We start from the raw sequence: 20,004 nt of genomic DNA, 5'->3' as shown, positions 1-20,004 counted from the left end.
GCACATGTCGTGAAATGTGTCGTGTTGCGGCAGCGGTACATTGTAATACATAATAATAACTATAAACTACAATAAGCACACATCAAAAAAAGAGTGGGAAAAATACCTGTCCGTTCAGAAATCTGACAGTGGAGGGGAAGAAACTGTTCCTGAAATGTCGTGAGTGTGTTTTGAGGTTCCTGCACCTCCTCCTTGAGGGCAGCAATGAGAAGAGAGCACGCCCTGGGTGATGGGGGTCCTCAATGATGGATGCCGCCTTTTTGAAGCTTTCTCATGAACTTCCCCCAGATTCACACCTGCATACTCATTTAACTTCCAATGGCCAATTAACCTACCAACCTGCACTACACAGGGATGCTAGGGGAAACCGGAGCAGCTAGAGTAAACCCGTGTGGTCACAGGGAGAGCGTGCAAACTCCACACAGACAGCACACCCAAGGTCAGGTCTGAACCGGGTGGTGGGTGCGTGGAATGCACTGCCGGCGGGGGCGGTGGACTCAGATTCAATAGGGTCTTTTAGGAGCCTCTTAGGAGATCAGAAATATAGAGGGCCGTGCGCTAGGGAAATTCTAGGCAGTTTCTTGAGTAGGTTACATGGTCGGCACAACATTGTGGGCCGAAGGGCCTGAAATGTGCTGTAGATTTCTGTGTTCTATGTTCTGTGAGGCAGCAGCTCTGCTATCTGTGCCAAAAATCAGTCAGAGCCCCTCATTGTTGTCAGTTAGTAACCATCCTGGCCAGGGTTGTTCAGTGCCAAGCAAAGGTCTCTAGTGCCCATGGCCGATGGCAGCCACAGCCTGTGAAGTGTGATCAGCGTGGCTCTCTTTGCTGGTCAGTGCCAATCTGTCTCCGTCAACGGTGATGGCTGATGCTGGAGCCGGTCAGTGATTGTGCTGCTCAGTACAGACCAGTGCCTGTTAATGGTATTCAATCTTTCTCCGTGGTCCTATGAGCTGCTTTGTCTGGATTAGAGCCAAACTGTGCCGGGCAGTACGAGTCAATGCCGGACTGCCGGCCAGTGATAGCGTATATCATGACCTGTCCTTTCAACCAGCTGTTTCCCTGTTCTGGCCTTCCAGATACTGAGGGGTAACCGAGCACTAGATTGGGTCTTCCATGTGGCAGTGGCAGGATCGGAAAGGACAGCCAAGAAGCTCCTTTAAAACTCCACCCATCCGCTGCAAGAACACTCACCCACCCACCTACCCTGCCCACATACCCACCCTCAGCCAGGGCACCACAGCAGGACTGCCCAGAGCAGAGGGTGGAATATGAAACACTGCCAAGTTCACACACAACACACACACACGTGTGCACCCACACCCAGTTCACACACATATGGGTAAGGAGTGATTGAGTATGTATATACACACACAAGAACACAAGCGAGCACAGGGAGTGCTGGCCTAGTCGAGCCCAATGCTGATTCTGTCCCATATTACACAGCGCAGAGCATCCTGGAATGGAGACTCCAGCGTACAGGATCACAAGAAACTCGGCCAGCTCCATCGTAGGCACAAGTCTCCCCTCCATCGAGGACATCTTCAAGATGCAATGCCTTAAGAAGGCGGAATCCAGCACTAAGGACCCTCACCATCCAGGACATGCACTCTTCTCATTACTCCCATGGGGGAAGAGTGTAGAAGCGTGAAGGCGCACACTCAACAATTCAGATATAGCTCCATCCCCTCTGCCGTCAGATTGCTGAACAGTCCGTGAACCCATGAATACTAAGTCATCATTCTCTTTGTTTGCACAATTTATTTATTTTGTAGTTTATAGTAATATTATATCTTTGCACTGTACCGTCGCTGCAGAACAACAAAATTCACGTCATAAAGTCAGCGATAATAAATCTGATCCTGCAGAGTCTGACTGTCAGACCGTCTCAGTTTGTTTTACTCGCGTGAGCCATATGAGATCATTCAACAAGTGATTTCAACTCATTCAGCTAATGACTACAACACACAGGGGACAGGTCTGAGTGGCCACTTATGACAGAGCCAGCAAAACAAGTTTAATATTTGAGGTCCAAGTCAAACAATAAAATTCAGGAAAACTGATTTTTTTACGCAGGCAGCAGACACAACAGCAGATAACTCCAGCACTTTCCCTCACTTGGACGGGAACATTCGGTGCAGAGAAGCATTGTTGCTGTTCAGCGATGACCTTTATCAGCTAAAAGCTCACTTATTACATTTGGCAGGGTGATCACAGCCCACTCTTCCTCTCCTGATTCCCCTGGAGCTGAAAACTCACTCTCTCTTGATTCTTTCTGCAAACTCAAGGGATAATCTATAGTAACAAATTAAATCATAGATCGCCCAGCACAGAAACCGGCCCTTCAGCCCATCATGGTTACGCTGACCAACAGGGCATCCATTTACATTTTATGTTCCCCATACTCCCGCCCACTCCTCTACAGATTCTACCACTGACCCGCATGCGAGGAGCCACTCACCAAACCGCAGGATATAGGACGAAACCAGAGGAACTCCACACAGTCATAGGGAGACCATGCAAACTTCTCACAGACAGTATTCATGGTCAGAACTGTGCTTAGATCACTGGAGCTTTACAAAATAGCCTACCAGCTCATTGTAGGGAGGTGGGAGGCAGAAAAACACACAGGGAGAGTGGGCAAACTCCGGACACACTGCACCCCAGCCGCCGATCCAGGATCGAAGCCAGGTTACCTGAAGCTGGAAGGAAGCAGCACTAACCGCTGCACCAACCCGCCATCGGGAACTGAGAACCACGGGCAAGCAGGGAGATGGGGAGATGCAAATACAGAAAATACCACAGATAGCAGCAAACACAAAGAACAGACTGAAAGAGCCAGGTGTTATTGACCTTGGGCTGGTAATCTACTGTGTCTGTTACAGAAAATGCTCTCTGGAAATTTGAAGCTTGTTCCAGATTTCCAAATAATTACTGCACCGATAACGCAATCATTTCTGAACATAACATTACATTAATTTGCATCTTCCCAGATAGCAGGGGATCTTCATAGTGGGCCGAAGGGCCTGTTTTTGTGCTGTATGATTCACGCTGCAGCATCTCAGACTGAGTTCACGGTGCATTAGGCTAATTCTCCCCTCCCCCAAACAACTACGCTGACCCCTGCACACAACCCCCCAAGAAGTCCATTCCTTGAGGCAGGGTCTGATAGTGTATTCCTCCAGGAAAATTATCAGCTGTCGTCATGATGCTCCAGCTCCCTCATAGATCCATGTTCAAAGACCACCCTCTCAAATCCCAGCAGTGGGCGCAATTCCTCCTCAGAGGCCTTCTTCTGTTCCCAGCGGATTATAACGAGGGAAAGGAGGAAAAGCAAGGACCCTGAAAGAAAAACATAGCCACTCAGTATCAACATAGATCTGCACCGAGCATTTGGAGAAATTGTACAGCAAAACAGCTACACAATAACTTTGGGTGAGTTTGGTCAAAGGAGGTGGTACCCTGGACTACAACAGAGACCACACTGCAAAAATATAAAAAAATCAAAAACCTGCTGGAAATCGGAAAGAAGATCAATAAATTCTACAAACAGTCAGAGAGCAGGCAGCATCTATTGAAAAAGAAGCTGAGTTAAAGTTTCAGATCAGTCACCGTTTGTTAAAGTTAGGGAAAGATACAATAGATAATCAAAGTATTCAATGTCCTGTTGGTAGTTAGCAATGAATAACTCAAGAGTAAGTAACCGACCAAAGGGAACGGGACTGGTGGATTGAGAACTCTAGAGATGTGAAGATGTGTCTGCAGACCTGCGGTGAGGTCCCTGGACAAAGAAAAAGGCACAGTAGTGAAGACAATGGAAGTAAGTCAACACTGTGTTGGGCTGTCTTCCCAGTTCTGATGAAAAGTCCTTGACCTGAAGAATTAACTGTTTTCTCTTTTCACAGAAGCCACTTGACTTGTTCCGTGCTTCCAGTGCTTTTTGTCACAAGTACTTCACCAGCTGTAATGCGCAGTAGGATGCCCACAATAATGATGCCTCATTATCCAAGCCCTCATTTCTAATTCACACTTACATAACAGCTTTTCACAGTATGGTATATCCTAAGGCTGTTTACAAGAGCAAGTATCAAATAAAATTTAGCACCACCAAGGAATCTGAACTATGGCCAAAGAGGTAGAGTTTAAGTAGCATATTAAAGGACGAGAGCAAGGTGCAAAGGTAGGGGAGTACAGGAAGTGATCTCCAGTGAACGGTAACCACCATCATTGGTGGAGCAACTTAAAAGAGATAGCACATGGGGAAAGCCCAGTTATATCCAATGTTTGCAAGACTGAATGAGGCTGCAGAATTAGAGTAGAATGGCTGGTTAGGTAGGGAATTATGTGAATGTACAGATTAGGAGCATGAATAGCTTGATCCTCAAGTGTTCTGGAATAAGAAGACTGAATAAAGTCTGACCTTAAGACTGATGGCCTGACTGCAACCTCAACTCTGTATCCCACCTTCCCCAGTACCCTATCACCACTTTGCTTATCAAATAATGATCCAATTCTGCCATAAAATACTCAAGACCCACATCTACTACCTGTTGAGAAAGAGAGTCCCAGAGACTCATAACTCTCAGAGAAAATCTATCAACTCATCTCTGCCTTGAATGGGCAACCGATAGTTTGAACAGTGACCTCTAGTCCCAGACTCTCCCACACCAGGAAACATTCTGTGTATATCAACTTGGTCAAGACCCCTCAGGAATCTGTTAACCCCCTTCCTGCAGACCAGCCTCCTGTGAATCAAGCACTTAAACTGCATCCACAGATCACAGACCTTTCAACTTTTATATCATGCTTCTTTTTTATTTTCCCCAACTAAAATGACAATTCCACATCTTCCAACCTTATGCTCCATTTGTTGGATCTTTGCCCATTCACCTAATCGATCTATATCCCTCTGTAGACTCCTTCTCTCATCCTCTTCACAAACTACTTCCTTATCATTGTGTTATCAGCAACTATTCTGTTGATGGCTTCAGCCAAGTTGATAATACAATTTGTAAACAGCTGAGACCCCAATACCAGTCCTCATAATTACATCTGGCTAGCCTATAAAAGATCTATTTATGCCTAGTCAGTTTCCTGTACGTGAAAGGAGCAACGATTGAAGGATTTACACAGATAAGGTGGATGTAGGGTTAAGAAAATGAAAGATGTAGTTAAGGAGGTTACAGAGCTAGGAGTAGTGTAGCACTGCTGGAAGCTTCAAACAGAGAGAGGAGAAAGACAAAGATGGATGTGCTCAGTTCTGGTCACCTCACTACAGGAGGGATGTGGATACTATAGAGAGAGTGCAGAGGAGATTTACCAGGATGTTGCCTGGATTGGAGGGTGTACCTTATGAGAATAGCTTGAGTGAACTTGGCCTTTTCTCCTTGGAGTGACAGAGGATGAGAGGTGACCTGACAGAGGTGTACAAGATGATGAGGGGCATTGGTTGTGTGGATAGCCAGAGGCTTCTTCCCAGGGCTGAAATGGCTAACGCGAGGGGGCATGGCTTTAAGGTACCAAGGGAATGTCTGGGGTAAGTTTTTCACACGGAGCGTGGTGGGTGCGTGGAATGCACTGCCAGCAGCGGTGGTGGGAGTGGATACAACAGGGTCTTTTAAGAGGCTCTTAGATAGGTACATGGAGTTTAGAAAAATAGGGGGCTATGTGGTAAGGAAATTCTAGGCAGCTTCTAGAGTAGGTTACGTGGTCGGCACAACATTGTAGGCCAAAGAGGCTGTAATGTGCTGTAGATTTTTAAGTTTTGTGTTCTAATAAAGATACATAGTGACTAAAATTGCAGGTGTCCTACTCCATTTGTGGAATGAAACATGTTATCAGTCCAGGCAGTGGGGACACACTCTGTCTAATCCAATCAATGTGAAGATTTGACTGGCTGGCCCGGATTTATCCATTCTCGACACATCACAAATAGGACAAGATCATCAATTCTTGACCATTTTGTCAACTAGATCAAAATGGATCAGCTGGCGTGGGACTGGAGTTACTAATAGGTAGTGATAACTTCCCCAAATCGTATTGGTGAAATACTTGTTTCTTTTCAATGAAAATTCAGTTTTTATGATTACCTTCAGTGATCCAACAAGTTTTTCCAGATTTTTTAAAAGCTAAATTTAAGTTCTTTTACTGCCCACATTGGAATTTGAACCGAGGGTTCTCTGAATTTTCTACAATTCCTCTGACTGACTTTTCCCTCCTCATCTATTGGCTTTTCAAGGCTCATGTCCTGATGCCACAAAATCCAAGTGGTAGAGGTAGAGGAAAAAGGAGTCAGTGATATAGGGATTCAGGGAATTTGGTCTTATCTAAGAAATGATATGCTGGCATTGGAGAGCATCCAGAGGCGGTTCATGAGAATATTCCCAGGAAAGAAAAGGTTAAGATATGTGGAGCATTTGATGGCTCTGGGCCTGTACTCGCTGGAGTTTAGAAGAATGAGCAGTGATCTCATTGAAACCTATTGAATATTGAAAGGCCTAGATAGAGTGGACATGGAGAGGATGCTTCCTATAGTGGGGGAGTCTAGGACCAGAGGGCACAGCCTCAGAATAGAAGGATGTCCCTTTCGAATAGAGGAGGAATTTCATTAGCCAGAGGGTGGTGAAGCTGTGGAATTCATTGCCATAGATAGTTGTGGAGGCCAAGTCGTTGGGTATATTTAAAGCAGAGGTTGATAGATTCTTGATTAGTAAGGGCATCGAGGGTTTTGGGGAGAAGACAGCAGAATGGGGTTGAAAGTGAAAATATATCAGCCATGATGAAATGGTGGAGCAGACTTGATGGGCTGAATGGAAAGGTTAGGAGGGAAGAAGTGAGGTGGGAGAAGAGGGGTTGGAGAAGGTGGGAGAGAGAAAAGGAGGCTGAGGTGATGGAGAATGAAAGGAAGGTGGAGTAGGAAAGGAACATAATGTTCCGGCTGAAATGTTTTTGTTACAATCATTTGGCCTGTATGCTGTTTACCTCAGCAGAATCTGCCAGCCAATAAATGGAGCTTGGACCTACCAGTGATGTACAAACCAGGACACAAGATCAGCAAGGCAAGCCGCAGATTCCAATGCCTGGTTAGAGGAGTGACCAGCAGTGGGGCATTCCCACCAATATTGGAAATGATGAAGATGTAGATGGCCACCACAGGAGTGCGAACTGCAGGTGAGACCAGCTCCACGACGATAGTCAGTGCGACCCCAATCCCCATCTCACCTGGAGTGCAAAGACAAGAAAGGGCAAACAAATCAGGGAGAACAGAGATTCTCAGCTCACTGGACAATCTATGTGCACAGTTGCTCACTGGACTCTTAAAGTGCGCACAAAACTTGTACATATGTGCAGGATACCTCTATTCACACAGAATCAGTCAGGATTAATATCACTGGCATGTCATGAAATTTGTTATTTTGTGGCAGCAATACATTGCAATAGATAATAAGAAAAACTATAAATTATATTATATATAATTAAATTACATAAGTAGTGCAAAAAGAGAAGTAGTGTTTGCAGTTTCATTGTCCATTCAGAAATCTGATGGTGATGGGGAAAGAAACAGCTCCTGAAATGTTTTGTGTGTGTCTTTAGGCTCCTGTACTCCCCCCCTCCCCCCGATGGTAGCAATGAGAAGAGGGCATGTCCTGGGTAATGGGAGTTCTTAATGATGGATGCTGCCTTTTTGAAGCATCACCTTTTCAAGGTGTCCTGGATACTGGAGAGGCTAGTGCCCATGATGGAGCTGGCTGAGTTTACAACGTTCTGCAGCTTTTTCCAATTCAGTTCCGTGGCCCCTCCATACCAGTCATTGATGCAACCAGTTAGAATGCTCTCCAAGGTACATCTGTAGAAATTTAGATTTGCAAGTGTCTTTGGTGACATAGCAATTCTCCTCAAACTGCTAATGAAATACAACCACTGTCATGAGTTTTTTTGAAATTGAATCAATATGTTGGGCTCAAGATATTGTAGATGCTCAGAGATGTTGACACCCAGGAACTTGAAACTGCTCACTCTTTCCTCTGCTGATCCCTCGCTGAAGGTTGCTGTGTGTTCACTTGACTTCTCCTTCCTGAAGTTCACAATCAAATCCTTGGTCTTGCTGACGTTGACTGCAAGGTTGTGGCAGTGACACCACTCAACCAACTGATCTATCTTGCTCCTGTATGCCTCCTCATCACCATCTGAAATTCTGCCAACAATAGTTGTATCATCTGCAAATTTATATATGGTGTTTGAGCTGTGCCCAGCCACACAGTCATGGGTATAGAGGGAGTAGAGTAGTCAGCTAAGCATGCATCCTTGAGGTGCACCAATGCTGACTGTCAGCGAGGAGGAGATGTTATTTCCGATTAGCATAGACTGTGGTCTCCCAGTGAGGAAGTCAAGGATCCAGTTACAGAGGGAAGTACAGAGGCCCAGATCTTGGAGCTTGTTGATTAAAACTGAGGGTATGATTGTGTTAAACTCAGAGCTGTAGTCAATAAACAGCAGCATAACGTAGGTAGAGCCAATGAGATTACCTCTGCCATAGACCTATTGCTGCAGATCCAAGTCCTTGCTTAGGCAGGAGTTGATTCTAGCCATAACCAACATCTCAAAGTATTTCAGCACAGTAGATGTGAGTGCCACTAGGTGATAGTCATTGAGGAAGTTCAATCTGCTCTTCTTCGGCACTGCTATGATTATCACCCTTTTGAAGCAGGTGGGAATCTCCAAATGCAGCAGTGAGAGATTGGAGATGCCCTGAAACTCTCCCACCAGTTGGATGGCACAGATTTTCATCAGAGCCCTACCAGGTACACTTTCGGGGTCTGACGCCTTGCAAGGGTTCACCCCTCTTGAAAGGTGTTCTGATGTTCGAGACCACAGGGTCACCAGATACTGCAGCGATTTGCACAAGTGTAGTTTTATTCTCCCTTTCAAAGTGTGCATAAAAAGCATTGAGCCCATCTGAGAGTGAAGAATTGCAGCTATTCATGTTAGGTTTCGCTTTGTAGGAAGAAATGGCCTGCAAACCCTGTCAGAGCTGACGCGCATCTAATTCCATCTCTAAACTCGATCAGAATTATTTTATTGCCCTTAAAATAGCCTTCCGTAGGCTGTACCTGGACCTCTTGTGTTGTCCTAGATCACCAGTCTTGAATGCCACAGATCTAGCACTGGGCAGAATATAAATCTCCTTGCTCATCCATGGCTTTTGGTTTGGTACATCAAGTATATACTCAAAGGCACACACTCTCAATGAAGTCATTGACAATTGTGGTGTATTCATTCAGACTCGAAGATGAATTCCTGAATATTGTCCAGTCCACTGACTCAAAGCAGTCCCACACAGCATCCATGAACACAGAAGCTCACTGTGTGCCAACTCACTGTACACAGACCCTCTCCACAGCCACTCGCTGAATCCTGGATCCCCACAAGGCTGTGTGCTTAGCCCATTGCTGTTTACACTGCTAACACATGACTGTGCAGCCAGATTCAAGGAGAACCTGATCATTAAATTTACTGATGATACCACAGTGGTGGGGCTCATCAGCAAAAATGATGAAACAATGGACAGAGAGGAGGTCAAACACCTAGAGAGCTGGTGCAGTGACAACAACTTGATGCTTAATGTCACCAAAACCAAGGAGATGATTGTCGATTTCAGACGGTCTCAGCCTGAGCACACACCCCTCAGCATCAGCAGCTCCACAGTGGAGAGAGTGGAAAACATCAAGTTCCTTGGGGTGCAGATCTTGGACAATCTCACCTGGTCCAGGAACACCACTGGGATTGTGAAACGAGCCCAGCAGAGATTGCACTTTCTGAGGAAGCTTAAACAAGCATCACTCCCCACTAACATCTTAACTACATTCTAGAGGCGTGGTTGAGAGTGTGCTAACCCTTTGCATCACAACCTGGTACTCCAGCTGCAGTGCTGCTGACAAAAAAGCCTTGCAGAGGGTGGTTAGGGGAACAGAGAAGATTATTGGGGTCTCCCTACCTTCTGTCCAAGACCTCTTTCAGAGTCAATGCCTCCAGAAGACACGGTTCATCATTAAAGACCCCTCACACCCTCTCCATGAATTGTTTGTTCTTCTGCCATCAGGTAAACGTTACAGGAGCATCAAAACTAAAACCACAAGGCTACTAAACAGCTTTCTCCCACAGGCAGTCAGACTGCTAAACAGCTGCTCTACCTGACTCTGCTTTGGACACTTTTAACTTGCACTGGACACTTATAACTTGTTTTTAACTGACATGTGGCTGTTGTGTTTTACTATTTATTGTTATGTTTATTATTTAGTGTTGCGTTTGTTATGTTATGATTGCACTGCTCCTGGGAAACGCTGTCTCATTCTGCCCTGCAGAGCTGATGTACGGTTAGAATGACAATAAAGTTTTTGAATCTTTTTTTTATTATTAGTTTTTTTATACATTTTCTACATCGCTACAGATAAAAAAACCTAGATCAAAATGAAGAACATTAATACAGTGCAAAAATAAACATACAATAATAATATAATACAAAAGAAGATAATTGAGAAAGCACCCAAATTGAAGATATGTAAAATTAGTATCCTCCCCAAGCCCCGCAACAAAAAAGAACTCCAGACCAACCACAACACAATCTAGAGAGTATACATCAGGACATTCAAACCCCCAAAACTGTAAATACACTTAGCAACAGAAGATATTAATGCCTACTACCAACAAAAAAGGAGCTGAAAGCAAGGGACCGGAAAAAAAAACCTTAGTTAAGAGGAAGGTTATGAAAGTACTCAATAAAAGGTCCCCAGACCTTATGGAACTTTGTATCCGAATTAAGAACTGAATAATGAATTTTTTCAAGGTCTAAGCAGGACATAATATCATTAAGCCATTGAGCATGCGTGGGCGGGGCAACATCCCTCCATCTAAGGAGGATTAAACGTCTAGCCAGGAGAGAAGCAAAAGATAATATTCGACACTTAGTCGAACTCAGACGTAAATCTGTCTCACCCAAAAAACGGAACAAAGCAATTAAAGGGTTAGGTTCTAGGTGGTGATTCAGAATACAAGATAACGTTATGAAGACATCTTTCCAAAATTTCTCCAAGCTAGGACAAAACCAGTACATATGAATGAGAGAGGCCTCGCCCCTTTTGCATTTATCACAGAGAGGACTAATGTTAGGGTAAAATCGGGATAGTTTAGATTTAGACATATGGGCTCTATGAACAATCTTAAACTGTAAAAGGCAATGGCGAGCGCAAAGAGAGGTTGAATTAACCGATTTGAGAATCGAATCCCAAGTCTCATCAGATAAGGAGATATTTAAATCATGCTCCCAAGCCATTCTAATTTTATCCACAGGGGCACGCTGTAAGGATGCTAATTTATCACGAATAAATGATATTAAACCTTTACCTAGTGGATTAATAGAAAGAAAGAAATCCATAACATTTTTCTCAGGCATTTCAGGGAAGTTAGGAATTAAGGGATTAATAAAGTGTCTAATTTGGAGATATCTAAAAAAATGAGCATTGGGCAGACTGAACTTAGCAGAGAGCTGTTGAAAAGATGCGAAGCGATTATCAATAAAAAGATCTTCAAAATGTCTAATGCCCTTCCTATACCAATCATGGAATGCTGAATCATACATAGTAGGTAAAAAAATGTGATTATGTAAGATAGGGCTAAAAAAGGAAAAACCATGGAAACCATAAAACTTCCTAAACTGAGCCCATATACGCAAAGTGTGTCTAACAAGAGGATTAACTATTAATCTGGACGAACTACTAAGGAGTACAGAGCCAAGAAGTGCAGAGATAGATAAATCTTTAGTGGAACTCAACTCCATTGCCACCCAATTAGGGCACTCGGATTGGCCATGGAAAAAAGACCAAAAGGTAGCACAACGTATATTGGCTGCCCAATAATATAAACGAAAGCTAGGTAAAGCCATGCCACCCTCTTTTTTTAGATTTTTGGAGATAAACTTTATTAATTCTGGAACGCTTATTCTTCCACAGATATGACAAAATAATAGAGTCTAAGGAATCAAAAAAAGATTTAGGAATAAAAATTGGGATTGATTGAAATAAATATAAAAGTTTAGGGAGAACATACATTTTAACAACATTGATATGACCTACCAAAGACATAGATAGAGGTGACCATCGTAACAGACTGTTTTATAGTATATGAAAGATTGGCAAAATTTTCACGAAAGAGATCTTTAAACTTCCTTGTAACTGTAATCCCAAGATAAGTAAATTGATTATGAACTACTTTAAAAGGGAGGTCACGAAATGTTAGTTCTTGTGCTTCTTTATTAATTGGGAAAAGTTCACTCTTATGTAAATTAAGTTTATAGCCAGAGAACTGGCTAAACTGATCAAGAAGCGAAAACATTGGAGGTAAGGATGTAGACGGATTTGAAAGAAAAAGTAATAAGTCATCACCATAAAGAGAAACTTTATGCTCAACACCCCCTCTCCAAATCCCGGTCAATTCAGGACAATTTCGAAATGCTATCGCCAAAGGTTCTATAGCCAAATCAAAGAGAAAGGGACTTAAAGGGCATCCCTGACGGGTGCCACGTTTGAGGTTAAATAACTGGGATTTCTGAAAATTAGTTAAAACAGAGGCAGTAGGACACAAATACAGCAATTTGATCCAAGAGATAAAACTTTGACCGAAGTCAAATTTTTCTAAAACTGCAAAAAGGTAGTTCCACTCTATACGATCAAATGCTTTCTCCGCATCGAGGGAAATAACACATTCAGGAATCTCAGTTGGAGGTGAATACAAAATGTTAAATAAACGCCGAATGTTAAAAAAAGGAAGACGGTTTTTAATAAAACCAGTTTGATCATCAGAAATAATAGAGGGAATAACAGTTTCTAATCTATAAGCCAAAACTTTGGCCAAGATTTTAACATCAACATTGAGCAAAGAAATCAGCCTATACGAGGAACACTCTGTTGGGTCTTTACCCTTTTTTAATAAAAGAATAATAGATGCCTCATTAAAAGAGGGTGGGAATTTACCGTAATTAAACGAGTCAGATAATACTGAGAATAACTTAGGGGAAAGAAGTGAAGAGAATGATTTATAAAATTCTACGGGGAACCCATCAGGTCCAGGAGATTTCCCTGAAGACAATGCAGAAATTGCAAAAGTTATTTCTTCAGATGAAATAGGCGCATTAAGTTTGGCTTTAAAATCAGATGAAAGCGAAGGAATATTCAGATTATTTAAAAAGTGATCAACAGAGATATTGTCATTCAAAGATTCAGAGGAATAAAGTCGAGAATAGAAATTTTTAAATGCGTCATTGATTTCTAAGTGATCCGATGTAAAGTCTCCATTCTCCTTCTGGATCTTTGTAATATGTTGTTTGGCTTTGGAACGTCTCAGCTGATTGGCTAGAAATTTACCAGATTTGTCACCATGAATATAAAAGCGACTCTTACTTTCAAGAAGTTGGCGTTCGACAGGTTGAGTAGACAGAAGATTAAATTTAGTTTGAAGTTCTACACGCTTCTTGTATAATTCAGGATTCTTAGTTTGAGCATACAGTTGATCCAATTCTTTAATCTGATTAATGAGGTCTAATCGATCTGGACAGGACTTTCTATTAAGATTTGCTGTATAGGAGATTATTTGACCCCTCAAATATGCTTTCATGGCATCCCAGACAATCTGGGATGACATTTCAGATGATGTATTGGTGTTAAAATAAAAGGTTATCTGATCCTTAATAAATTTTAGAAAATCATCATCCGATAATAAAGTCGAGTCAAAACGCCAGTGTTTATTCCTCTGAGGGAGACCAGGAAAATTTAAAGACAAAGTAATTGGGGCATGGTCAGAAATCAGTATACTCTGATAGTCACAAGAATAGACAGATGGAATAAGTTGATTATCGAGTAAAAAGTAGTCAATTCTAGTAAAAGTATGGTGAACATGTGAAAAAAAAAGAATAGTCTCTCTCAGTGGGATGAAGGAAACTCCATATATCAGAAATACCATAATTAGAGAGAAAAGAGTGAATAGCTCAGGCAGATTTAGTAAGTAGTCTAGTAACAGAGGACGATCGATCCAAATTAGGATCTAACCAACAATTGAAATCGCCACCCAGTATAAGAGAGTATGAGTTAAATCTGGTAGCGAGGAGAAAAATCGTTCAAAAAAATTAACATCATCAAAATTGGGAGCATACAGGTTTGCTAGTACAACTTTAGTATTGTATAATTTACCAGAAACAATAATAAAACGGCCATTTGTATCAGATATCTTAATATGGAGTTCAAAAGGAATATTTGAATTAATAAGGATGAAGACCCCCCCTAGCTTTGGCAGCAAAGGATGAATGAAAATGCTGACCCGCCCACTTTGACAGAAGCCGAGAATTATCTAAACTACGAATATGAGTTTCTTGAAGGAAAGCAATGTCAGCTTTGAGTTGTTTAATATGCAAGAAGACCTTCCTTCTTTTAAGGGATTCAATCCCTTTACATTCCAGCTCACAAATTTAAGTGAATTAACCATTATCAATTGTTAGTGCATAGAAGGTAGCAGGCATATAAAAAATCAAGCAGTACAATAACAGTCTGGGAGCAAAAATGTAAACATAGATCCGTAGAATCAAAACAGAGACATGTCCTGAATAATAAAAGAAAACAAAACAGTGAGTAGTGTTGGAACTGGAGAATCCACCCCCCCCCCTCGCAACCCAAAATTAGACGGCTACCTAAAAAAGCAGCTAGCTCTACCAAAAAAATTACCGGTAACCCAAGTATGACTTCCAGTTCTGTGTCGTTAACAAAAGTTCCGTATAAATAATATAGCAAATAATAACTAATTTATGCACTAGAAAACAGAATTATAAATAGGAGCAACTTCAACAGAAGTATAAAACTTAATACAAAGAAAATCAGAAGAAAACTAAAACTAACCTACCCGCGAAAAATTATAAAAGATTAAAAGAAAAAAAAAGGGAGTGAGAAAAGGGGGAAACTATAAAATTCAAAGAGAGTCCTTATCAACCATTTACAGAAAAAAAAGCAAAACTTAAACTATGAGTCAACCAACAGGGAGGCCTTCAATAAAAACTCCAAACCTCCAAAACAAGTTAAAGACAATTGTAGTTCTCTGTAGATAAGGTTATACAAAAATAAAATAGATTACACAGGTAAAATCTAAAAGTTCGCAGGGAAACATTAAACTTAAATTATCTATTTAGAAAAAACTCACCAAGTCCAGGGAGAGATTGACTACAGCCCTTAGAGTTTCAATATTCAAGTAAAGTCTGAGTTTGGAAAAAATAGTTTTACTTCGAGAAGTACTTATCAACCACTTTAGAAGGTCAGGCCGGTTCCGAAGAAGATGAGGTGGCTGGGAGACTTCCAACAAACGCCTCAGCTTCCTTCACTGATTTAAACCACTTATAATCTCCAGTAGTAAGCATAATTCGAAGATCGGCTGGATTTCGGAGAGAGGGTCTGAATCCGCGATCAAAAAGCACTTTCATTACACCTTTAAACTCAGCACGCATCTTCAGAACCTGGGGGGCAAAATCCTCCACGAAACGAATGACCGTATTTTGAAAAGCAAAAGTACTTCTGCAGCGTGCCTCCATCATCAAACGGTTTTTCACCTGGTATTGATGAAAGCATAAAGTAATCGGCCGTGGGCGGGAACCCAGAATTGCTCGAGGAACGTAGATCCTGTGTGCCCTTTCAAGCTCAGGTGGAGTTGGAAAAAATTCTTTCCCGAAAATCTCACAGAGAAATTTGGAAAAAAATTCAACGGGAGAGCCCTTTTCGGTGGCCTCTGGCAAACCAAGAATTCGTAGATTGCAACGTCTGCTCCGATTTTCAAGATCCACCATTTTGGAAAAAAGTTTACTATTCTTCTCCTCTAGGTTGGAGCAGAGAGTTTCAAGATATTGAACACGGCGTTTTAAATCTTCAGAAGTTACGTCAATGCGAGATAAATGTTCAGCATGATCATCCACTCTAGCATTAATCTGATCCAGTTTGACATTCAGCTGGTTGAAAGAAGTTCTAAATTCAGTTCTAAAATCCATTAAAGTATCTTGTCGATGTTGTTCCAGAACAGCGAGAATGTCAGCCGGCAAAGCCGTAGAAGTTTCCTTTTTCCCGGTTTTAGTACTTTTGGTAGCCATTATAAGATAGATGTGTTCACAGGCAGGTAGAAGAGAACTAATAAAATACCTAACTAAGGTTTAAGAAGGGAGACACATTGTGCAAAGGTAAGAAGAATAACGGAGCAAAAGTTCGGAGCAACTAAACAATCGCCATCTTACCGGAAGTGCCCAAGTTTTTGAATCTTGAAACACACAGATTTTCACCATCTGTTCACTGCTCCCAATGTCTGCGGGGACACACAGAGTGACATAACACAGACAGGCAGGAAGGAACTGTTGGACGTTAATAAACACTGCAGAACTGCACATATTTACAGCATGCTGTGTTATCTTTGGGGATGGACTTGGGAGCAGGGTGTCACATGCTGTGGTCCTGGTGGAGAATCCTGTTGCAGTGCACATTTCCACCTCTTTCTCTCTAACTTCCTGTCCAAATCCTGCACATACACATGCAACCACTGAGATTCCTCAGAAAGTTAATCCCCGTTCCAACCACACAACACTTACCAATTATATTGGCTGGGATCAAAGAGAGGAAGGCATAGGGAGGTTTCAGCCAAAGGGCCCCAGCGACAAAGGGAGCTGCTGCTACCTGTAAAACAGAGAGGCCATTACTACACAGGATAATCACACAAGCACTGACCTAATCTTAAGAGAACAGAGATTCGCACCTCCCAGAAAAATATATGTCCACAGATGCTCACTAGACCAATGTACACATCAGATCAGCAGAAGCTGGGAATGGGGCCTGGGCTTGCCTGACCTTCAAAGACCTATCACAGAGATGTCCTCCCAAAGCACTATTCAGCCAATTAAGTGTATTTCTGAATCGTAATCATTATTGCACACAGCGACTGCAGTAACCAACTGCAAACAGAAAGTTCCTGCAAATGGCAGTCTGATCAGATAACTCGCACCAAAAATGAAATAGGGAGAGCTGGCAAGCCAATATAAGGTGAACAAGTCCAAGAATCCATGGCTGATGGGAAGATCAAGCGATGAAAAAAAGAAAAGGAGGCAACTGGCAAGTACAAGGGAACAGAACATGGAGTGTACACATCAGGAGTACAGGTAATGTACGGTTCTTAAAAAAACAAACTAGGTGGGCACCAAGTGTACACAAGGTATCATGTACAGATTAGGGAACATCCCAAAGCATTTTATGTATATTAAGAACAAGAGGACAACCAGTCACAGGGTGGAGCCAATTGGGAAGGAAAAGGTCAATCTGTGAGTGGAGCCAGTCTGATCTTCAATGATACTTGTCATCTGTTACAATAGAGCACGCAGAAGTTGGAGAATTCATGTAGTGTTTTATTCAAGAGGGGTATCTGGGATATGCCAAGTAACTGTGGTCCTGTTAGACTAACTTAAATGGTCAGAAAATCTCTGAGGGACAGGAGTAATCAAAAGGACAGATAGTCAAAAATAGTCAACTTGGTTTTATTAGTGAGAAGTACTGCCTTCCCTGAATATTTTGAAAAGGTAGCAAAATGCCATGATGAAGTCAGTGCACATGGACTTCACTAAGACCTTTGACAAGGCCCCAGATGTGAAAATGGCCCAAAAGATCCAATTCGAAAAACTGGATCCGAAATACGCTTGGTAATAGGACACCACAAATAGTGGAGGGTTTCTTTTGTGATTGGAAGCCTGTGGCTAATAAAATGAATTGGTTTTGGAACCTTTAATGTTTGTGGTACATATTATTACATACATCTACCCAATTTTCATGTAATGTAGGAGATATGATTAGTAAATTCATAGGCAACATGAAAATTGGTGGTGGTGATAACGAGAACAGTGGTTGGGTACAGCATGGTATTAATGAGTCGGTAAGATGAGCAAAGCAAAGGAGGATGAAATTTAATCCAGATAGGCTTGAGGTGATGCACTTTGGAAGGATGAATTAGGATATAACCAATGATTGCCAGGCCCCTTAGGAATATCGAAGCACAGAGGTACCCTGACGTACACCCAGTTATCCCTGATGGAGGCAGCTTGCGTAAATGTATTGGTGATGAAAACATATAAACCATGAGGCACAGGAGCAGAATTAGACCATCAGCCCATTGTGTCTGCTCTGCCATTCCACTATGGCTGATTTATTATCCCTCTCAATCCCACATTCCTACCTTCTCCCCATAACCTTTGATGTCTTGAGTAATCAAGAACATATCAACCTCTGCTTTAGATATACAATCCCTACCCTCTGGCTGAAGAAATTCCTCCTCATCTCTGTTCTAAATGACATCTCTCCAGTCTGAAGCTGTGCCCTCTGGTCCTAGACTCACCCACTACAGGAAACATCCTCCCTACATCGACTCTATCCAGACCTTTCGATAGATGTCAATGAGACATCTGTCAATGAGGCTAAGGCACTGGTGACCTCTGTTTCCATCCAAGGGGTCAGTGTGGACATGGTGGAGGATATGAATTGACAATAACCTGGGGATATAAATTGACAATAAACTGGACTGGTCAAAGCTGTTTACAAGAAGGGTCAGAGCTGTCTCTATTTCCTGAGGAGACTGAGGTCCTATAACATCTGCCGGACGATGCTGAGGATGTTCTACGAGGCTGTGGTGGCCAGTGCTATCATGTTTGTTGTTGTGTGCTGGGGCAGCAGGCTGAGGGTAGCAGACACCAACAGAATCAACAAACTCATTCGTAAGGCCAGTGATGTTGTGGGGGTGGAACTGGACTCTCTGACGGTGGTGTCTGAACAGAGGATGCTGTCCAAGTTGCATGCCATCTTGGACAATGACTCCCATCCACTCCATAATGTACTGGTTAGGCACAGGAGTACATTCAGCCAGAGACTCATTCCACTGAAATGCAACACTGAGCATCATAGGAAGTCATTCCTGCCTGTGGTCATCAAACTTTACAACTCCTCCCTCAGAGTGTCAGACACCCTGAGCCAATAGGCTGGTCCTGGACTTATTTCCACTTGGCATGATTAACTTATTATTATTTAATTATTTATGGTTTTATATTGCTATATTTCTACACTATTCTTGGTTGGTGTGACTGTAACGAAACCCAATTTCCCTCGGGATCAATAAAATATGTCTGTCTGTCTGTCTGATTTGTCCTTCATGCTTCTAAACTCTAGTGAATACATACCCAGAACCATCAAACACTCCTCACAGATTAACCCTTTCACTCCCAGCTCATTCTCATGATCTTCCTCTGGACCCTCCCCAATGCCACTACATCTTTTCTTAGATTAGGGGCCCAAAACTCTTCACAATACTCTAAGTGCAATCTGACTAATGCCTTGTAAAGCCACAGCATTATATCCTTGCTCTTATATTCAAGTCTTGTTGAAATGAATGCTCAGATTATATTTGCCTCCTTTACCACCGTCTCAGCCTGCAAGTTAACCTTCAGAGAATCCTGCATAAGGACTCTCAAGTCCCTTTGCACCTCTGAATTTTGAATTTTCTCCCTGTTTAAGAGATGGTCAATGCCTTTATTCGTTCTACCAAAGTGCATGACTCTACACTTCCACATGCCACTTCTTTGTCCATTCTTCCAGTCTGTCCTAGTCCTTCTACAGATTCCTTGGTTCCTCAACACTACCTGCTCCTCCATCTATTTTCATATCATCTGCAAATTTGGTCTCAAAGCCATCAATTCTGTCATCCAAATCATTGACATATAACATGAAAAGAAGTGGTACCTGAGGAACACCACTAGTCACTGGCAGCCAACCATAAAAGCCCCCTCCCCTTTATTCCTGCCAGTCAGCCAATTTTCTTTCCATGCTACCATCTTTCTGTAATACCACGGGCTTTTATCTTGTTAAGCAGTCTAACGTGCAGCACCTTGTCAAGGGCTTTCTGAAA

The 20,004-nt window shown here is 42.4% G+C and overlaps 1 protein-coding gene across 1 annotated transcript in view; it reads right to left on the bottom strand.

The window, feature by feature from the left end:
- Positions 1–1,780: 1,780 nt before the first annotated feature.
- LOC140731052 (protein spinster-like) overlaps positions 1,781–20,004 on the bottom strand; it is a 38,688-nt gene continuing 20,464 nt past the window's right edge. Inside the window, exons 7-9 of the mRNA XM_073052267.1 lie at positions 16,658–16,742; positions 7,024–7,221; positions 1,781–3,342 (exon numbers count right to left, since the gene is read on the bottom strand). Coding sequence (XP_072908368.1) covers positions 3,194–3,342; positions 7,024–7,221; positions 16,658–16,742 — 432 coding nt within the window. The 3' untranslated portion in view covers positions 1,781–3,193. The remainder of the gene's footprint in view (positions 3,343–7,023; positions 7,222–16,657; positions 16,743–20,004) is intronic.

The sequence above is a fragment of the Hemitrygon akajei genome, chromosome 7, assembly GCF_048418815.1.
Source record: "Hemitrygon akajei chromosome 7, sHemAka1.3, whole genome shotgun sequence".
NCBI classification, from domain to species: Eukaryota; Metazoa; Chordata; class Chondrichthyes; order Myliobatiformes; family Dasyatidae; genus Hemitrygon; species Hemitrygon akajei.
The sequence above is the reverse complement of the archived record's forward strand: the minus strand, read 5'-3'. Positions and strand labels throughout refer to the sequence as shown.